Source organism: Thunnus maccoyii, chromosome 21 (assembly GCF_910596095.1).
Source record: "Thunnus maccoyii chromosome 21, fThuMac1.1, whole genome shotgun sequence".
NCBI classification, from domain to species: domain Eukaryota; kingdom Metazoa; phylum Chordata; class Actinopteri; order Scombriformes; family Scombridae; genus Thunnus; species Thunnus maccoyii.
In genome coordinates, this window is record NC_056553.1 from 1,748,702 (window position 1) to 1,769,534 (window position 20,833).

The following is a 20,833-nucleotide window of genomic DNA, read 5'->3' on the forward strand; positions in this document are numbered from 1 at the left end:
ACTTAGTGAGTGAAACTTTTGGATTTTATCTCATAATTTTGACTTTGTGTCCCACAAATCAGATTTTTATTTCATAATTGTGACTTTTTGTCTCAAAATTTGGATTTTTATCTCATAATTCCTACTGAGTCAGTGTTGTGACTTATCATGAGCCTTTTATTTCATCCTGACTCACTTTTCTTTTCTTTTACTGACAGAAATGTGCTTCCATTTATTGATTTTTATTATTTAATTATATTTTAAATCTTTGGTCAACAACTTTTTTGAATTTGTAAATAAAGTGACTTGTGTTTGATGTGACCGGATGTTTGCTTTGTTATTTGTTGATGAGTTATTTTCAGATGGGGACAGTGAGGTGAGGTTTAATTAAAACAGAGAATAGATGAGCAGGATGTGTGTGGGAGGGGTCTCCTGCGGGTCACGTGGTCCGGGCCTTTGTTGATGTGATTCAGTGGAGAGAGAACAGGAGGACAAAAAAAAAAAGTCCCGGTCCGACCGACCGACCGCATCCGTGCATCCTCCCCGGCTCACACTCGCTCCGCTTCGGCTTGGATGCTGCTGGAATCCCCTCCGGACCTGTTTCTGGATCTTTTTCTCCGCGGTGTTCCGCGGTTCTCCTCGCCGGTTTGAGTGCGAGGCGGCGGGGCTGGGGGATGGAGGCTCAGTCCGGGCTGTGAGCAGACTGGTTTTCAGGGGGTGGCGGAGGTGTGGGGGTCGGTGTGTGAAGCCCCAGGCCCTGCTTTTGCTTTGTTATCCTGGGCTTCGTTTTGCAACCCTCCTTCAGGCTTTCTCGTCGGTTTTTTTCCAGCTTATTTCTCCTCAGTTTCAGCATGAAGCCTTCCTCCTGAGAGCCGCTGGCAGGGAAACACATGGACAACAGGAGGATTTAAGGCTGTTTCTGGCTGCAGGCTTTGATTATTCTTGTTTTTCTGCGGCGTGTTTTTGTACTAAGAGGTTTTAAAGCAGGACTCCAGAAAAACAGATCATTTTTGTTTCTGTTTTTCTTTCTCTTTACCTTTTTTATCTTCTTTCTACTCATCTGTTTCTCTTTGTATACCTCTTATCTATCTCCACATATCTGTTTCTATCTCCAAGCCTCCTTCACCTCTTTATCTTTCCCTCTTTAACTCTCTACATCTGTCACCTTTCAGTCTCTACCTCCATCTGTCTCTCCCTCCCTCCCTCCGTCCCTCCGTTCCTCCATCATGGCTCCGGTGTGCCGGTTATCCCGGTGCTCCTGGTGCTGCTGCCTGCTGGTTCTGCTGGCTCTGCCCGCCGCCCGGAGCTCGTTCCCCCGCAGCGGAGGCAGCAGTGGGGACTGCGGCCCCGGGAAGGCCGACTGCCCAGGTGAGACACTCCCAGCCTGTTTACACCTGAACACGTCACAGTGTGAAGCTGATGGGAGTTAAATTAAGAGTTAATTTCTCTCTGAATCCGGTTGATGTTGAAGGTTTGAGCATGTGGAGGTCAGAGGTCACAGTGGTGATTTGACCCTCTCTCTGCCACCATTTACTGAATAATGTCTCAGTGCAGCTTGATCACATGACCCAGCTGTTGTCATCAACACATCTTTGTGTTTCTGTTGTCATGACGACCGCAGCAGCAGCAGCATCATCAGCAGGATAAACCAGAGATTTGATGGAGGCTCATGAATGCAATCTGCTACTCAAGGATAAGGATACCTTAGCATCACACCAGTGTTTATCATCAGTGCGGTCGTCATGACAACAGAAACATGAACAAACCTGTACAGTGTGATCAGAGGTAGTGATGAGGTTTAACTTGATGAAGCGGCCATGTTGCTGCTCGCAGAAGTTCAAGGCCTTCGTACTACAGCCTCTGTGTGTGTGTGTGTGTGTGTGTGTGTGTGTGTGTGTGTGTGTGTGTGTGTGTGTGTGCGTGTGTGTGTTCATGTGTGTGTTGTGACCACTCCTCACTTTAACTGGGCTCTATTTTCGGGTTAATTACAGGGTGGAGGAACAGGGCGAGGCTAAATGAGGGAGTACCCTGTGTGTGTGTTTAGGCCCATATGTGTGTTGTGCTCAACATATATGTTCATGTATACATCAAACTGGAACCACATTCACCCGTAAACTTAAAGGAGAGGTCTGCTAATACTCTATTTTTACTTCTTGTCAGTGAATTCATGGACTAACAAGTATTGTGTGTATCAAAGCCTGATGTATCTTATTCCTCCATTGTTGTCCAAGAAACTATTAAAAACACATCAGTGAGCCACAGAGCTGCACTGGGCGACATGTTGCTTCATCACCATGAACATGATGTGAGAGTTAAACAGCTTTAAGTCTGTTAGTTTTAAGCTTTAGGGCCGGTCAGGTCCACAGCTTGAAACTGAAGCCAAGCTGAAGCACCTTTAAAGTATCACCGATGGCCTCCAGCTGACTCAACTTCTCTCTACAAATACTGAGTCAATCATTGTTTTCACTGAGTCATTCTGGTCTCAATCTGTAAATTCAGACCCTCTAATAAGTGTGCTGGTGGTCATTTAGGAAATTATTGCTCCGTTAATAAGATTTGAAGACTTATAGCAGCTTCGATGTCTGCTGTGTGGGCGTTGATTGACAGCTGTGATTGACAGTTGGCTCTGAGACTCACGCTGACTCCGACTGTTGTTGCAAAAGTTTCCGTTTGACGAGCAGTTTTAAGGGTCACGACGTCTGATTGGTTTCCTGAACGTTTTTAGAGCTGCAACGACGAATCAATTAATCGATTAGTTGCCAAATATTAAATGAATCGCCAACTTCCAGCTTCTTAAATGTGAATATTTTCTGGTTTCTTTAGTCTCTATGACAGTAAACTGAAGATCTTTGAGTTGTGGACAAAACAAGACATTTGAAGACGTCGTCTTGGACTTTAGGAAACACTGATCAACATTTTTCACCATTTTCTGCACCAAACGACTAATCGATTAATCGAGAAAATAACCAACAGATAATGAAAATATGCAGTTTAAGCTGTTAAAGTGAGCTAGTTGTATTTTAATTAGGGTATATTTTATATATATATGATATGAAACTGAACTAAACACGATCAGAGTGGAGGCTGCTACAGCAGAGCTCACGGTGCCACAGTCACATATATAACCGCAATGTTCAGCCGTCCGCATACTTTTGGACGCGTAGTGTAACAGCGTAGCTCTGGATGGAGACAGTCGGGAACGTCAGGATGTAGGAAAACCGAGGAGAGAGAAGATGAAGTCGTTAGAGCGTGAGAGAGAGAGAGAGAGAGAGAGAGAGATCCTCAGAGGACGGAGACGCTCTTCCACTCCAGTTAAAGGTCGACGTGCTTCACTCACTGCCTCTTCATCACCGACTGGCCTCGAATCAGCTTCACTTCATCACTGAAGCTTCAGTACACATCACTGATAAAAACACTTAGAGGAACAGTTCAGATGTGTGTCAGTCTTTTTTTTGCAGAGCTGAAAGTCGCTTGTTCTGATATTTTTTAGGAAATGATACTAAAAACACATTTTTGCTGGTTTCCTGACAAATAAACTTGAAATACACCAGAAAATCTTCAAGGATGAGAAATATTTCTAACAGTGGTTCTCCAGACTGTTGGAGAAGGAGGAGCATCTTTTAATCGTCTTATATTTGGGTCAATACATATTCAGCTGCAACATTTAGTCGATTAATCGTTTTGTTGCCGCCTATTACATTAATATCTGTTGTATATCATTGTAAACTGAATATCTTTGAACATCTGAAGACGTCGCTCTGGGCTTTCAGAAAGTGTAAAAGCCATTTTTAACTATTTTCTGATATTTTATAGAGTCAGACAGCAGCTAACGATTGTATATTATCTACTTTATTAATCGTTCGTTCTATAAAGTGTCAGAAAATTGCTTCTTGTTGTTGTTGTTATGATATTATAACATTTGAAAAGCTGTAATCAGCAATTTTTTGTTTAAAAAAATGTCTAAAAGGATGAATGGATTATCATAATAGTTGCCAGTCATTGATTAATCACTGATCATTGCAGATTTATTACAGAGTAAACAAAGAGACATCAGGTTAATGGATAATGAAACTAGCGGTTAACTGCAGCTCTGCATGTCTGTGTGTTCAGTACAGAGCTGAGTCAGGACGCCGTTAGCTTAGCTTAGCATAAAGACTGTTAGCAGGGGGAAACAGCTAGCATGGCTCTGTGAAAACCCGTTAATTAACATGTTGTGATGTTTGTTTGTTCACAAACAGACATGTTTTAAGGGGAGTTACTGTCTGTGCTGGAACTATTTCCTGTTTCAAGGGTGTATTTCTTGACTCTGTATGTCTCTGGCTGTAGAGACAGTGAATGACTGTATTCTCCGACATGTTGAACTGCTCCTTTAATTGTGTGTGTTCTTCCCACTGTGTGAGTTTAGCTGGTGTTCCGACCTGATATGTCAGTTCAGTTCAGCTCCGCTCGAGTCTCTCGGACTCTGAGATGACGTCGTTCTCTGTCTTTGTGTCTCAGTCGACTGACTCATCAGAGGTTTGAATCAGTGACCTGAAATCCAGCCGACAGCACAGAGACACACTTTCTCACGCTGAGAGCTGGTCCAGAAGACTCTCCGATCCTCCTCAGAGAGATCCAGGTCCTGGTTCATTACCTGTCTGACTTTACTCTCTGACTTTAGTCTCTGACTTCCTGTTCGGTCTCCAGCTGTGATGATCGTCTGGTATCATTCAGTGTTTTGTGTTGTCAGTTTGTAAATGGAGGCTTTATTCCCCACAGAGCCTCCGTGACGGGTCTCTGCAGACCTGTGACTCTGTAAACAAGCTGTAATTGGCTGCTGATGAGAAGTTAGTTACTATAGCAACAGGAGATTATCATAGTTGATGGTAGTGGTTTCTCTCTGCAGGCAGATCGCTGTCAGATTCATGTTGTTGAAGAGAAACTTGTAGTTTTATGATGTAGATGAAAGAAGAGTCTTAACATCTGATATCACACGAATCATCTCAGGCTTTAATCCTGTAAACCTGCAATTAAATAAAACTTTTATCAATTCAGCTTTTCTTTCTAGTAACACCTGAAACTGTTTAGTTTACTGAAAATAATAGATTCTTCACAGCGGAGCAGCTGGAACCAGATCATGTCTGAGACTCTCAAACTGTTTGATAGAGAACCAACTCTCAGGTTTTTGTAGGATTTTAAAGGCGTAAAGAGATGAAACGATTCAGGATTTCACAAGAAAACTGATACATTTTGATTAAAGTCAGATACAAATACAGTTCTGTGTTGGTTTACTTCAGCTCACAAGATGAACATAACTTGAACATAAATGTGAGTTTTGATGGTTGGACTTTCAAAAAAACTTTAAACTAAAATGTTATTATTGAACCCGACAGCAGAGTCACTACATGTGTCATCCAGGCGGCCATGTTGTTTATTTCAGGAGAAGTGAAGCTCATCACAAATGTGACTTTTAATTTGGAAAGAAAAAACAAAAAAATTTACATTTTGTAGTTTCTTGTCTTGATATAAATCTCCACATCTGAATGGATAGAGGAGACAACGTTTTCATTCAGTTGATCACTCTGATTGATTTGCTGATCAGCCAGCGAGGATCAATACGTTCAGTGACATCAGAGTTATAAGCTGCGTTTGCTTCTCAACACTTTCGCTTCACACAGATCACAGATGAAGCTGTAAAAACTTTTACTGGAGGAAAAGTCAGAAATGTGATGAGTTATCAGGACCGACTGACCCTGAACGCATCACAGAGAAACACACACACACACAGGTTCTGCTGATGGTTACTGTGTGTGTGTGTGTGTGTGTGTGTGTGTGTGTGTGTCAGCAGGTTGTTCTGGCTGTCTCAGCACACTGAAGTATTTTCTAATTACAGGGGAGGCGGGGGTCACGACCCCTGTAATTACCAGCTCTAATTGGCTAGCCTGCAGGCCGCCAGCCAATCAGCCGCCATCAGAAAATGACCACCCTGGATAATAGCCTGTGTGTGTGTGTTTCCCGCCGTGTGTGTGTGTGTGTGTGTTGCTCCAGAGTGAAACATCTTCACTGCTGTTGGATCGATCATCATCAGATTTTGTTCAGACGTTCACGACGTCCAGAAGAAGAATCCTCTGACTTTACATCTAGCGCCACCATGAGGTCAAAGTTCACACGTGTCCAACACCTCAGTTTAGATTATTATAATGTGAGAATTTGCTGCTTATATTATTGTGAATTGAATATTTTGTAGTTTTGGACAGTTTGTTGTCGCCTTCTAGGAAACTGATCACCGTTTTCTATTGTTTCCTGATGTTTTCAGAGATGTTTTTGTGTGCAAATTTTTATTGGATGTTTTTTCTTCTGAAGGTGTGAGTGTGAGTGGACGGACATGAGATGATTGAATTTGCTCGTAGTTACGTTAGTTTAAGCACAAACCTGCATATCTGAATGTATGGAGGAGATTAAACTGTATTGATCGTGATAATTAACAGATATATCGAGATACGATTCTTCAGTTGGAGCTGAATATTGCTGATAATCAATATCTATATTTAACAGATCTGTCAGAGAAGAAGAGCGACCTGCGCGTGTGCGACGCCGGGACGTGTCGCTTCGGAGGAACCTGCCGCGAGAACGGAGCCGACATCAAGTGTGTCTGTCAGTTCCACGTGAGTCGCACACGCACACACACACACACACACACACACACACACACACACACACACACGCATGCACACACACACACACACACACACGCACACGCACACGCACACACGCACGCACACACACACACGCATGCACACACACCAGATGTTGTGAACATGTAATTGTCTCGTTGTCATTTCCAGAAACAAATGTTGTCTCATATTTGGGCCAAGACAATAATTTCAGTAAATATCTTTGTTGTTGTTGCCAAAGTGAACCAAGCGTGTGTGTGTGTGTGTGTGTGTGTGTGTGTGTGTGTGTGTGTGTGTGTGTGTGTGTTGTAGTGCCCTAAGAAGTACGTACCCGTCTGTGGGTCCAATGGAGACACATATCAGAACGAGTGTTTCCTCAGGAGAGCCGCCTGCAAGAAACAGAGAGCCATCACCATCCTGTCAGAGGGACCCTGTTACCACGGTAACATACACACACACATGTTTCTACCCCCGTCTGAGCAACAGAGCGTGTTATGTTATGGCCACGCACCAAATTACACATATCAGTCGTTCATTTAATGACACTACAAGATCAGTAATAAACATAAACTAGAATGTCGACAAAAACTGAAAATGTATAAACTTCATAAAACTAGACGTCACGGCAGAGCTGTTGTGTTCTGAGTATGGGGTTGGATGTCGGGTATTCACATCCCGGGATTTCTCGCCAAAATCTGCTCCCATTACCCGAGAAAAATACCACAATACCTGGAAGTTACAATCAAATGTCATTATTGTGGAGAAATCCTGCGATAAGAGTGATATTCCTAAGAATAATTTAAAATCACTCTGAAACTCTTTAACTCCAGCGAACACTGAAGAGTTAAATTAGTTCAACTCTGACCCTGAGCTGTGTTACAGTAGTTGTGATAATACAGGTGATGCTGTGATTTAAAGATAATTAGATAATAAAGGTAGAATGTGTTGCATTCATCTGGAAACCCTGCAGACTCTCTAACATGTAACACCGGATGTGTTTGGGAACATTTAAGGGGAAATTTAAAGAAGTTTACAGGCTGAGATTCAGTTTGTTTGAGTTCAGATCAGCACGACTGTCATGTTTGCTTCTGATATTGTTGTGGGTGTGAAGCTGCTGTTATTATCTGATCAGACAGAGACGGTCTGATGGGAGAGTTCATTGCCTTTTAATAAAAAAACGTCTTGAAAACCGTTTCCATCGTAACATCTCTCTGTTTCTGTCTGTCAGACGGCGGTTCAGGATCTGGTGATGGAGGTAAAAACTGCTTCTTATTTCTGATCGTTATTCGTTTCAAACATTTTCAGTAAAAATAATATAATTACAAATGTTGTCGTGATGTTTTGCGTCTGCAGATGACGAGGGTTCCGGTCGCGGTAAAAAGGTCTCGAAATGTGGAAACTGCAAGTTTGGAGCCGAGTGTGACGAAGACTCTGAGGATATGCTGTTAGTACACAAACACACACGCACACACACACACACACACACACACACACACACACACACACACACACACACACACACACACACATCACTGAGGACATGATCTGTGTGTGTGTTTATATTCATTTGTATGTTTTCTGATTGTCGGTAGAGCTTCTCCTCAGAAATCTGCAGCAACAAAAACACAAATAAGACAACAGGCTGCATCACCATGGTAACTTATACTGCAAACTGAACCTGGTCCGGAGCAGGTTGTGTTTCGAGTTTCGGCTTAAATCGGCGATAAAAAGCGCCGTCACTTTCACTGACTACCAGATTTGATGTTTCATGTTGTAAATTTGTAACGGTGCAAGAGGTTAGGGTTACCAAAAAAAACCAATGAAGAAATACTTTGAACAAAAAAAAAAGATGAATCTATTGGTATTTATCACAGATAATATTCAATCTATAATATTAGTTTCACTTTGATTCAGCCAGAATATAAAGTGATTTCCACTGATCCTTCATTATAGGACAGAATCAGACAGTTTAATGTTTAAATCTGCTGCATCGAGTTTAAAGTTTAAGAGCTTTTGGATGTGGGAGAGAGAGAGCATTGAGTGGTCAAATAAGTATATAAACTATTTACGAAATTAATGATTTTTTTTTTTAATGAACGCAATTTTCTGCCAGCGTTCCTCTCTCGCCTTATTTGCAGCGACAGTGTTGCTTTTTGCTGTAATAATGTGTTTATATTCTTCATATCTCTCCGTTATAATGACCTGTTCCTCCTGACTGAAGCAGGCGGCACGTGATTGGTCCATTTTGTGCGTGAAAAAGAGTCAAATGACGCCAACTCGGAGTTTATTGAACTGAGTCTGATCAGCTGTTCTCGAACCGAAAACTCAGAGTTTGTTAAGCCTGCTTTCTGAAACAAACTTCCTGTAGCATCAGATTGTTTACTCGTGTGTGGTTTTTTTGTTTGTGTGTTTTGTTTGTTTTTTTAGCTGCATGTGTAACATCGTGTGTAACGGCCACAACGACAACCCGGTGTGCGGCGGCGACGGCGTCACCTACGACACGCCGTGCCACGTCCGCGAGGCGTCGTGTCTCAAACAGCTCAAGATTGACATCAAACACGTGGGACGTTGCCAAGGTAACGGAGAAATACACACACACACACCAACAAATGTCTAATCAAATCAAACACAAACCCTGAGGCGAGGAAGAGGAGGAGGAAAGAGGATAGATATTAAGGATAAAGGAGAGGAGAAAAGATGAGGAGGGTGTGTTTTAGGAAGAGGAAGAGGAGGAGAAATAAAGAAAGGAGTGGAGAAGAGGAGAGATGGAGGAGGAAGGAGGGATAGAATAGAATCTGCTTTTTCCTTTAAAGCCATTAAAGAACAGAATAACCTGCAGATATTTTCTCCTGTGAAGTTAAAAAATGGATTTTAAGTTAACAGTCCTGTCAGCATCAGTTTTATCACTTTGGATATAAGTATGATATAGATATTAAATATTCTGCTTTGTGTTTATTCCTATGAAACGTGTTATTGTTTCTGATCACCTGCTAGCAGCTAAATCTGGTACAAAGCATCTTTTCTCTTTGTTTGAGATAAATGTATTTTGTTAACGGTCCCTGATATAAATAAATTCAATAATCTAAATTAAGAAAATGACAAGAGGAGGAGGGATGGAGGGATAAAGGAAAGGTAGAAAGAGGAAAAACAGAGTTGAGGAGAGGATAGATGACCAAAAAGGAAAGACGAAGAGATGGTGGAGGCAAAAGAAAAGGAGAGGAAATTCAAGGAGGAAAAAGGGATGAAAAGGAAAAAGAGAAAGAAAAGGAGGAGAGATGAAGAAGAAGAAAAATGGAGTAGGAAGGAAGGACAAGAAGAGAAGATGAAGATAGACGACAGGAGGAGGAAAAGAGGGATGAAGGAAAAGCGGAGTAAAACAAGACAGAGGAAGAATAGAGGAGGAGTGATGAAGGGTATGAAGAGAGGATAGAAAAGAGATGAAAAAAGGAGGATAAAAAAGAGACTCTGCTGTTTTTTCAGCTCATCTATATTGAATGATGACCTGACCCCAATCTGAACACACACACACACACACACACACACACACACACACACACTGAGGATTAACACGGTCGGCTGAACAACCAGCTGGTCACATTTATTATACGATGACCTCCTGCTTTTTATTTTTCTTCTTCTTCTTTGTTGCATCTTTCTCTCTTTGCTCTGCTGTTCTTCACCACATTTTTATCATGAACATTATCACATTTAAATCAAATATCAGGGGACGTCCCGTTAGCGCAGTCAGGTGTGAAACAATAATCTCTTCTGTCTCACAACTTCTTCTTCTGTGGTTTCAGATAAGAGCAGGAAGGATGACAGCATCAAGATGAAACCAGACATCTACGGTAAGTTCGACCGCAGTTTGACTTTGTGATTCTGTTTCCTCCAATCAGCCAATCAGAAACCAGAGTTTGTTTGTGTTTTTTTTTTTTTTTCCAGCTGTGTCCAAACCTGGCGAGGGGGAGGGGTTTGTGGACAGCCCCGCCCCCTGTCCTGAAGACTACTTCCAGTTCTGTGATCACGGCCAGTGTGAGATGAGACACAACCTGCCCACCTGCAGGTAACCTGTCTGTCTGTCTGTGTGTTCCTGTCCTGTCTCTGTGAGGACAAATTAATCATCAGCACCCACATCTGCAGTATGTTTGACTCATGTAACTGCCAGTGGTGGAAAATAACTGTACATTTACTCAAGTTAAAAAAAAATACATTTCAGAGGGAAATATTGTTCTTTCTACTCCACTACATTTATTTGACAGCTTTAGTTACTTTTCAGATGAAGATTTGACACAATGGATAATATAACAAGCTTTTCAAAAACATTCAGTATGTTTTTTACAAGGTCAGATATGTGATATACAAAAGAACGTCTTTATTGCACATTTCCAGTACAAAGAAATTTGGAGCCTTGGAAACAGCTGCAAACAACATATCAGGGTATAAATTTTAATGAAGAAATAAAAAGTATAAAAACAGTATATTAAAAAACTGCTCTGTGTGTGTGTGTGTGTGTGTGTGTGTGTGTGTGTGTGTGTGTGTGTGTGTGTGTGTGTGTGTCTCAGGTGTGAGGCGGCGTACGGTGGTACTCAGTGCGATCAGCTCCTGGACTTTAACATCCTGTACGTGGTTCCCAGCGGTCAGAAGCTGCACTACGTCCTCATCGCCGCCATCATCGGAGCCGTTCAGATCGCCGTCATCGTAGCTGTGGTCATGTGCTTCACCAGGTAAACACATCACATCACGACTACTCATAGTACAAATACTACTACTGCTACTACTACCACATCTGGCAGCTGTACTATCAGTTAATACTACTGCTATAAGATCACTAAAACTACTATTAATATTAATACTGCACAACAACTACTGCTAACTAGTTTAAGTACTACTCTAGAGGTTCTACTGCAGTCAAAGGTTTGGTTATAAAAAGTCAGAAAGTTTACTAAAAGTATGTATATCATACTATTACTACTACTACTACTACTACTACTGCTGCTGCTGCTGTTCAGTGTCTGTGCTGCAGTAAGCCGTCTCAGCCAGCGGAGGGCGCTCACACTCTGACACACATCCTCTGATCAGTCCTGAAACCAGCTGATGACAGTTCATTAAAGCCATCTGACAGAGGAAATACATGCTTCAACATGTGGAGAAACATTTGTATTATGTATTTATTTAAAAATATAAATACTGTTTATGGAACAGCAGAAACAGAACAACTGTGCAAACATACAGAGAAACAGGAGGCTCGGTGCTGTCAGGTTCAAATATCACAGCTCAACATAAATAACATACACACAGAAATCTCTAGAATAACAATAAGAAAAGAGGCTGAAACATATGAGCCAAAAATTCAAATAAAGCATAAAAACAAAGAAATTAACAACGTATCCAGGTGTTTGATGCTGAGTGTCAAAATAACAGAAAATGTCTCTGAGTTTACTTGAAATCGTCTCAAAATTTCAAATTTCTCACTGGTACAAAAACAGACAGAGAGGTTTTAGAGTTGAAACAATAAGTCAAATAATTGATTTAAGTGAATCAGAATTTGAGAGAAAAAGACAGGATCGAATAGAATTAATCATTTAAGTAATATTTTTCAAGCAAAAATGCCAAATATTCTGTTGTTGTGCTTTTCTAATGTTTAATTGCATTTTAAATTGAGTATCTTTGCATTTTAGACTCTTAACTGAACAAAAAAAGACATTTGAAGACGTCACTTTGGGCTTTAAATGCTTATGATGAGCATTTATACCATATTAGGTATAAATTTTTTTTCATAGACAAAGTGAATAATCGAGAAAATAATAGGCAGACCAGTCGGTAACGTCAAGGAGAGAGAAGCTCAGCAACAACAATAATAGCAGTAATAATATGACTAATAATAATAGTGGTAGCAGTGGACGTCAAGCTGGACTAAAGGGACAGCAGGCAGATGAGAATAATAATTTAATTCATGTATGTTCAGTATGTAGTCATTCACTACAATCTGTACATGTTTATTGCATGATTTGAATATAAACTATGCAGTGATTTGTATATTTGATCAGTAGATGTGTTTGGAATATATTATTATTTATTACGTCTGATTTAAGAGTGTTGAAAGTAAAGCGTTCCTCCAGCATAAACAGTATTATCTAGGGCTGTAGTCAACCAAAGAAAATCTTGGTCGACTAAAATCGTACATAATCTTCAACTAATCGATTAGTCACGCGGGGGGGGGGGGGGGCAGCCACACATTTCTCTGTTCTGTATTTCCCTGTTTTGTGTCTTCAGGCTAGGCTAACCCATTGTTGCTAACTTTGGAGCTAACCTCCTTTACTTTTCCAGCATTTGAGGAAACAGCAGACGTGACTTTTTAGCATTTATTAACTGACACACTGTAGTCTGTACTGTACATTTACTGCCAGACTGACAACTCACTACTAACCTTTTCCTCTGCTCCGCTCGTATCCACCGTCACTTCTCTGTCCCTCGCTCTTTCCCGCTCGCTACGCAAACATACTCCTTAACGGAGCCACGCGACCGGTGGTTTCCCCGGTAATGACACAGAGGTTGACTCACGTACCGGAACAGCGCTGCACAGAGACTCCCAGACGCTGTCGATTTCCGAATGAATGGATATGGAGAATGGAGAAAGACTGATTCAGTAAACGTTCAGTAAACATTGAGTACAGTTAGACCCAGCAGTCTTCATTATGTTGGGCGAGTTCAAAGTTGTGAAAACAACGGGGGTGTTTTGAATACACCCCCGTTGTTTTCACAGGTAATTTGTTAGTCTGTCCCTCCCGCCGCAGGAAATAATGGATTAATCCTGGAAAGCTGTTGATGTAGCACTTTTCTCCTCATAACACGGAGATCATTCGACCAATGAGAATTTAGTCAGATGAGAGCATATCGACCAGTCGACCAGCAGACTACAGCCCTAGTATTATCAAAGCATGACCTCTAAAATAATTTGGACCAAAGCTGCAACTGCATGTTCTTGACGTGTAATTCCTGTCGTTTCCTGCAGGAGGTGCAACAAGACGAAGCGAGGCCGGAGACAGAAGCAGCACCTCGGCCACTTCCCGTCAGGAACGTCCTCCAGGATGATGTAGCTGCTCTTCTTTTTTTTTTTTTCCTCTCGTTTTTATTAAACACAAGAAGTTTTTCGTACCACACAGACAGACTGCATTTTTGATATCTCGACTTTTTTGGTGCCTCTTTTGTTTTTCCCTTTTTTTAAAAAATAATTTTTTCAATTTCTTAAGGGGCCTTATTTTTAAGATTTTCCTCCGTGTTCGATTTCCTTTTCTGTCTGGACAGTTTCGTCTCTTCGCTGTCTGCAGATGACTTTTTGTTTTCCATCAGACAGACGTACAGTTTGTTTTCTGTGTTCGTCATGACGCTGCCGTCCACTCAGACTCTGAAACACTGTGGATCCTCTGACGGGAGACAGAAACACTTATTTATCTGATTGTATCTTCACTCTGGACCGTCCACCTCCAAAACTGGGAAAACAGATTTTCTTTTTGTTTTGAACCCTGTGGGACGCAGACTGATGCTGTTTCTGTGTTTTTGTTTAGATTTGTTTAGACTAGAAATGTCTAGTTTATGGATTATGGAAGAAAAACCAATAATAACATAACAATAATATGTGATCTGAATTTATGTGGTTTGAATTCCCCCTCTTTGAAATTTCTAAAGTTTGTTTAAAGTGGAGCAATTTCAGAACATCTGAATTGGAAAATGTTAGTGTCCAGCTTTCAAAAAAAAAACTCTCTCTGGTCAGATTGGATGAGTTAAATAAATACAGACACTAAAATTCAAGATGAAATATTAAAACTTATCATACATGAACAAGATCTGATCATCTATTCCTGCAAAAATACAAGAGGAAGAGGATTCCTGGGTAGTCCAGGGAATAACTGGACAGACATTAAACATGTCAGTGCTAAAGTCTCAGTGATATTTAAATTTTAACATGAAGTATTAAGTAGTTTACTTATGAGATTCAAATTATTAATATTTTTGCTTCTATATTTGAGATACACTTTCATCCTGCTGCATAAAACTACAGATTCTTTGCAGCACAGCGTGTTTAAGACCACGTGGACTCTCGAGAGTTTTAGCAACTTTGGAAATTTAAAGTTGCAATAAACGACATTCAGCCTCACTAGATGTCAGCCAACAACTATTTGCTATGTAAAGATCCTGAGCAGAGAATGAAGTCACGCTCCCTCTGTGTGTGTTTTATAATCTGAGCTTCTCTCGTCTTTGTTTTGGTCGCCGGTTTGGCCGCGTGTGCATGTGAATGCATGTGAGCGTGCATGTTAGTGCATGTGAGTCCCTTGCTGTGCTCCCGCAGCTGTTTCCAACATGGCGGCCGCGTCACAAACTTTCACAAATTACAGCTATACAGTTCACTAAGATGTGTTTCTGAAAACATTTGAGGCAGAAACAGAATATTGATCCATATCTGATCAGCTCTGCCTAGTTTGATCTGAGTTTCATGAGCCATCGGTTCAGGAGCCGCTTTCTTTTTTTTCCCAACTTTATTGAGTAAACAACGCACACGTTAATTTTGGTCTGAGATGCTGGTGCTAATGCGACACCTAGTGAGGCTGAATGTCATATATTGCACCTTTTTTTAAAAATGTACCTACATGTCTGTCTGCTAATGTAATATAACGCCTTAATCCTCTAGGGGGCGCTTTGTTCTGGGATTACAGGATTATCAGGGACCACTGAAGCCCTCTTGGGTTTTTTTTTGCAAACTTCAAATGTTCTGTTTTGCTGCGTCTCACAGGGTCAAAAACAATCTTTTATGTAACTTTGATAAACTTTATTTTCCTCCTTTTTTTTGTATTTGTTATGATGACATGCACCTGAAAACCAAAATGCTGTTTTTTCTACTGCTTAAAATAATGATAAGGTACAAGCTGACATGTACAGGTTGTTGTTATAATTATTTTATTGCTTAATTTTCAGATGACGCCATTCCGGAAATGGATTCCAATGTTTTTTTTGTGTGTTTACACAAGCTGATGATAATTTAAATGACTTTGTTTTTTGGTCGAGTTTCTTTTTTTTTTTTTCTTTTTTTTTTTTTTTATATAATTTGTAACAATGGTACGAAATGTCCGTGTTGGTTGTTTTTTTTGTGGTAGAAGGAGTAGACTCAATAAGCTGGGCCGAGGTTCCCTCAAGCATCGCTGCTCTGACATCAGATTTACTCGACTCTTTGTTCAGAAAAACAAACACTTGTAACTGGAGTGAAGCTGCGGTCTCAGTCATGTGATGCTTGTGGGAAACCAGCCTGATTTTACTGTAGATGTTGCAAACTGCATGAACCAGTGAAGTTGATGTTTAGACTGTGCTGTAGTTGAACTAGAATTAAATTATGATGTTCTTCGAAACCTCTGTGTCGTCGCTTTGATCTGTTCTTTGACAGCAGATTGAGTTTAATGCTGCTTTAAGGAGTTTAAATCGTATAACTTGACGTTGAAGCAGAATGAAAAGAATATGAGGTTATAAATTGCATGTTGGATAATGAATCTCAATACTTTTTGAGTGTTGGAGAATCGGAAGTTGGATTTGAATTCTTGATCAGACTTAATTTGATCATAATTTTGCTCACTTAAGATTACGGTTTCTTTGTGTTAAAACAAAGTTAAACACTGAATTTGAGGAATATAAAATGTTTTTCTACAAAGAAAAAAAAAGTTTTGGTATCTGTACTGAAACTCAAAAATCAAAGAATTTGCTAGATTTTAAGATTGTTTTGAAAACTGCTTCAGTAAAAGCTTTTAAAAGTAAAGGCATCTCTTGTGAGAGCTCTCTGAAGTGAGGACGATGAAAACACAAAATGAATTTGTGAAGCCCTTAGTTATGCTGCTATAGGCCTAGACTGCTGGGGGACTTCCCATGATGCACTGAGCTCCTCTCTCCTCCTCCTCCTCTCCACCTGTATGCATTCATGTAACATGTCACTAACTTTGCTTCTTCCCCAGAGTTTTAGTGCTTTCTCATCTCGCAGGAAACCCTGGGATGCAGGCTGAGCCTTCGCGGTCCTTCACAGTCCTGTTGGCATCCTTCCCTGGCTGCTGCTGCTTATCCCCTCCTCCTCCTCCCCCTTTCCCTCTTTCTTTCTCTCTCTCAACCCAACCGGTCAAAGCAGATGGCCTCCCACCAAGAGCCGGGTTCTGCTTGAGGTTTCTACCCGTTAAAGGGGAGTTTTTCCTTACTGCTGTCGCCAAGTGCTGCTCATGGGGGAATTGTTGGGTCTCTGTAAATTAAAGAGTACGGTCTTGACCTGCTCTATGTGAAAAGTGCCTTGAGATAACTTTTGTTGTGATTTGGCGCTATATAAATAAATTGATGTAACTGATGTGAGATTACAGACAGAGTGAGTGAGGATGCAGCTGAGTGTGGTGGCCGCGACAAGGCTGAGCTGGGATCGTTTGCCTTTCTGTGCAGCCCAACACTGACCTGGTCCTCCATCAGAGTGGCCGAACCATGTGACCACCGCCGCCAAAAACTGACTTTATGTTTACACTACAGTTTTGTAATGCATCTTTTTCTATCTTCAAAAACTGAGCCTTTCCAAAACATCCTCCACAGCGTGTAAATCCTCAAATGCCGGCTTCCTGTGTGTACGGGGTAAATTAAGCTTTTGAAAAACAATGACGGGTCGGGTCCGCGTGCATTAAGACAAACTGAAGTCGCCTCTAATTTCTCTGTGGTCATTAATATGGCCGACAATCATTATCCTGTATTTATGTTGATTTTGTCCGACATCGTCACGATTGTAAGATTTTATCATCGCAGTGCAGCAGCTTTAGAATGAATGCTGAATTTCATACTCGCTCCATCATCTGACAACAGAAACAGAAAAATATGTAAATGAGACCAACTATTTGGTGAATTCAGCTGCATTAAAATAGTAAAAGTGATAAATTCAAGGCTCGACAGACAACAGAAATTCTAACCTCCTCTGAGATCATTCATTTAAAAAAACGATATAGCCGATTTAACAACACAGCTCTTGTATTCATGTTTTATCAGATGACATTGCAATCATAAAATGGGGATTTGGTCAGATGTTTTACTCCTCCTTATCAGATGTTGGATTTTAGTAGACAAAATGTTGTCGTTTGATGTTATTCAGGTGTTTCTGCGTGGATACAAATTATTTCCACATGAAAAACAGCATTTAAAAATTAGGCCACATACCTGTTAGTGTAGAGCATAGAGCGTATATGCAAATCGACGTAGCGAGGTGTGACGTCACCCGTTGGTTTCATTGGAGTCGGTTTGAAGCCCAGAGTTGCAGCTTCTGGTTGGCGCCATCTTTTCTGTTTGGAGTCAGGACCTTCCAGATAAGCAGCGCAGCATGTTGCCTTTCACAACACACGCCCCGCTACCTCGGACCAAAGCTAACGCTAGCTTACTGGGAACACTGATTACTGCACACTAGGGCTAACCTTAGCTATTTTAGCTAACTTGCAGTAACAGGGCGGATATCTGTCGATAGTCCGACTCAGTGTGAATCCCAGAGTCGGGGAGAGCAGCAGGTGAGCCAACTGTCAATCACAGCTGTCAATTAACGCCCACACAGTGAGACATCAAAGCTACTATAAGTCTTCAAATCCTATTAATGGAGCAATAATTTCCAAAATGACCACCAGCACACTTATTGGAGGGCCTGAATTTAGAGGTTGAGACCATAATGACTACTTGAAAACAATGATTGACTCAGTGTTTCTAAAGAGAAGTTGAGGCTTTTTGAATGTGAATCAGTTGGAGCAGCTAGCGGCCGTTGGTGGCGCTTTGAGCCTCAAGATGTGGTAGCTGCTGATACTGAAGCTAAATTTCTGCTTTAGTTCACCCATTGCTGACTGTCAGCACATCAGGCTACTGCAACACTCTGATTCTCGTACAAATTTACCTGCCACTCATGACATCAACGCAGATGATTGGCCCAGTCAGAAAAAGATAAATGAAATTTGAAAACAACCAAATCCAAAGACGATCTAAGTTGGAAGCTTTGCACAACAAAATGGCCACAACTTAACCCACTATTTTATCAGAACCATATTCATACTGAAAGAGAAGCACGTTTTGGGTTGACTGACAGGTGTTTCAGCCTATCGCAGTCTCAGGAACTGACAGTGTTTTTACTTGAATCACAACCCTCCAGTCACATGAAACTGTGTCCCCTCTGATTCATCAAACAGCAGGAATATCAGACAAGCCAACCTGAAGACTCCACCCACGTAGAGTGAAGGAGTGAAAACCAAGCGCTCCTGTCGGCTGTGGAAGCATCCATGTCAAATATAGAAGTGACGGCAGGATAATTATAGGCAGCAGCTGGTGGAGGGTTTTTAGATGGCGGGGAGTCCCCTTCTCCACTCACTTAATTTTCTTCACATCCTAACACCTTTCTTCCTCCTCTTCTTCCTCCTCCTCTGTCTTCTGCATGTTTTGAATTGCAATCGACTCCCTTCCAGGTTTTTAGAAGTTAATAGGTATTCAGACAGTTGATTAAACTTCAAAACTTTGTATGTTTACTTCACAAATGTTAACAGTTACATCTGAACAATAATAAAGTCCATTGGTTCAGATTACTTTGAATTAGTAGTAAAAAAAGATGCAACTATAGGATAACATGCTGACTGAGGAGAATCAGTAAATTACCTTTCAGCAGAAATGCTTCGCTATTGACTTTGAACTCCGCAAAGATCAATTGAGCAACTGGTTGGTGACTCCTGGTTGACACTAAGGCGATTATTTTCATTATTGATTAATCTGCTAGTTATTTTTTTCTATTTTGATCTATGAAATGTCAAAAAAAGTGAGAAAGTACTAATCACAGCTTCGCAGAGCCCAAGGTGATTGGTCTTGTTAAAACAAAAAGGTCAAAACCTAAAAGGTGCTCATATTACTGTTATATATGATACAGACAAGCAGCAAATCCTGTAATCTGAGAAGCTGGAACCTGAGAATGTGAAGCATTTTTCAGTATTTTTGCTTGATAAATGACAAAATAACTGACAAATCAATTCAGCTCTAGTTTGGACTGATGATCAACATAGAGCAAATCCAGCATTCAAGTACACTAACTATATTTGGTGAACATTTATTGAAATGAAAGCATGTGAGAAGTTTAGAGGGAAAAATCACATTTGGTGGAGCTGTTAACAACTCATAGACATGTGAAATGTGACCCCGACTACAAAAGACGTCAAAAGACAAAAAGGTTGGAAACCACTGGTTTCATCTTTAACAATGTGTTGTATTTTAAAAGGTATAAATGTATTCCTGAAGAGCAGCGTTTGTGTTTTTTGTGATCTTGGTGTTGCTGAGAATGAATTTCATTTTGTGTTTTGTTGCCGTATGTACGACGACTCGAGGAATTATCGGCTTGAAAAAAATTCAGCTCAGGAATCCTGATTTGTTTTGGTTGTCAGAAGGTGATAACTATGTTGAGTTGGCTCTTTAAGGAGGAGATTTATAGAAAATGTGACAACTAAGTCAGAGAACACTGTATCCACCATAATAAAACATTTCTGTCATGTCAATTGAATGTTTTGAAATGTTCCCTTTTTTTAATTGGTGTATCTGTACATTATGATTTGTCATGTGGCCATCCTGGTTATTGTTGCCATTTAGTGTCTTGTACTTCTAATAAACAAATCAATGTTGTTCTACTAAAATTCACTTCATGTTCCATCTAACTACCTTTATGGTCTAAAAATCTAATTTCACTTTTTCTGATGCGCCTGTGAGAAAGTTTTGAGATTTAGAAAACCACGGAAACAATATTAAGACCTAAAATGTGTGTTTGCTTTGACTGACAGTTGTCTCATCCCATCGCAGTGAGCTACTTGTCATCTCACCTCAGCTCCTTCTAGGATCCAACCCCCCCACCCCAGATTTGGACTATCTGGCTCCAGTAACTAACAAAGATGGCAGCGATGGCGAGAGTTAGCATTAGGAATGCTTTTAGAAAACCTAGCTGTTCGTTTGGAGGCCTGTCGATGCCAAAAAAGACTCAACCTACAGGGAGGGATTAAGACTGAACAAGTGAAAAGGTGACAGTTGATAGATGGATGATGGAGGAATAGATGTGAGGGAGTTTCCATTCCCTTTAATACACTCATGTCCCAAAGAGGTGCAGGGAGTCACTTTACCCTCACTGTATTTTTAGCAGCAGAGAA

General features: G+C 40.8%; 1 protein-coding gene across 1 annotated transcript; it reads left to right on the top strand.

Moving 5' to 3' along the window:
- Positions 1-324: 324 nt before the first annotated feature.
- On the top strand, positions 325-16,030 carry LOC121888507 (tomoregulin-1-like). Its single transcript, XM_042400072.1, has 10 exons — positions 325-1,347; positions 6,514-6,623; positions 6,945-7,074; positions 7,861-7,887; positions 7,986-8,076; positions 9,060-9,208; positions 10,433-10,480; positions 10,575-10,695; positions 11,195-11,356; positions 13,645-16,030. Exons 1-10 carry the CDS (start codon positions 1,206-1,208, stop codon positions 13,727-13,729), a joined length of 1,065 nt encoding a protein of 354 aa, XP_042256006.1. The 5' UTR covers positions 325-1,205; the 3' UTR covers positions 13,730-16,030.
- Positions 16,031-20,833: the final 4,803 nt, after the last annotated feature.

Coding starts and splice junctions, on each gene's coding strand:
- LOC121888507 (XM_042400072.1), top strand. CDS start 1,206: ATGGCTCCGGTGTGCCGGTTATCCCGGTGCTCCTGGTGCTGCTGCCTG. Junction 7,075..7,860: donor AGAGGGACCCTGTTACCACG/GTAACATACACA, acceptor TCTGTCTGTCAG/ACGGCGGTTCAGGATCTGGT. Junction 8,077..9,059: donor GAAGACTCTGAGGATATGCT/GTTAGTACACAA, acceptor TTGTTTTTTTAG/CTGCATGTGTAACATCGTGT.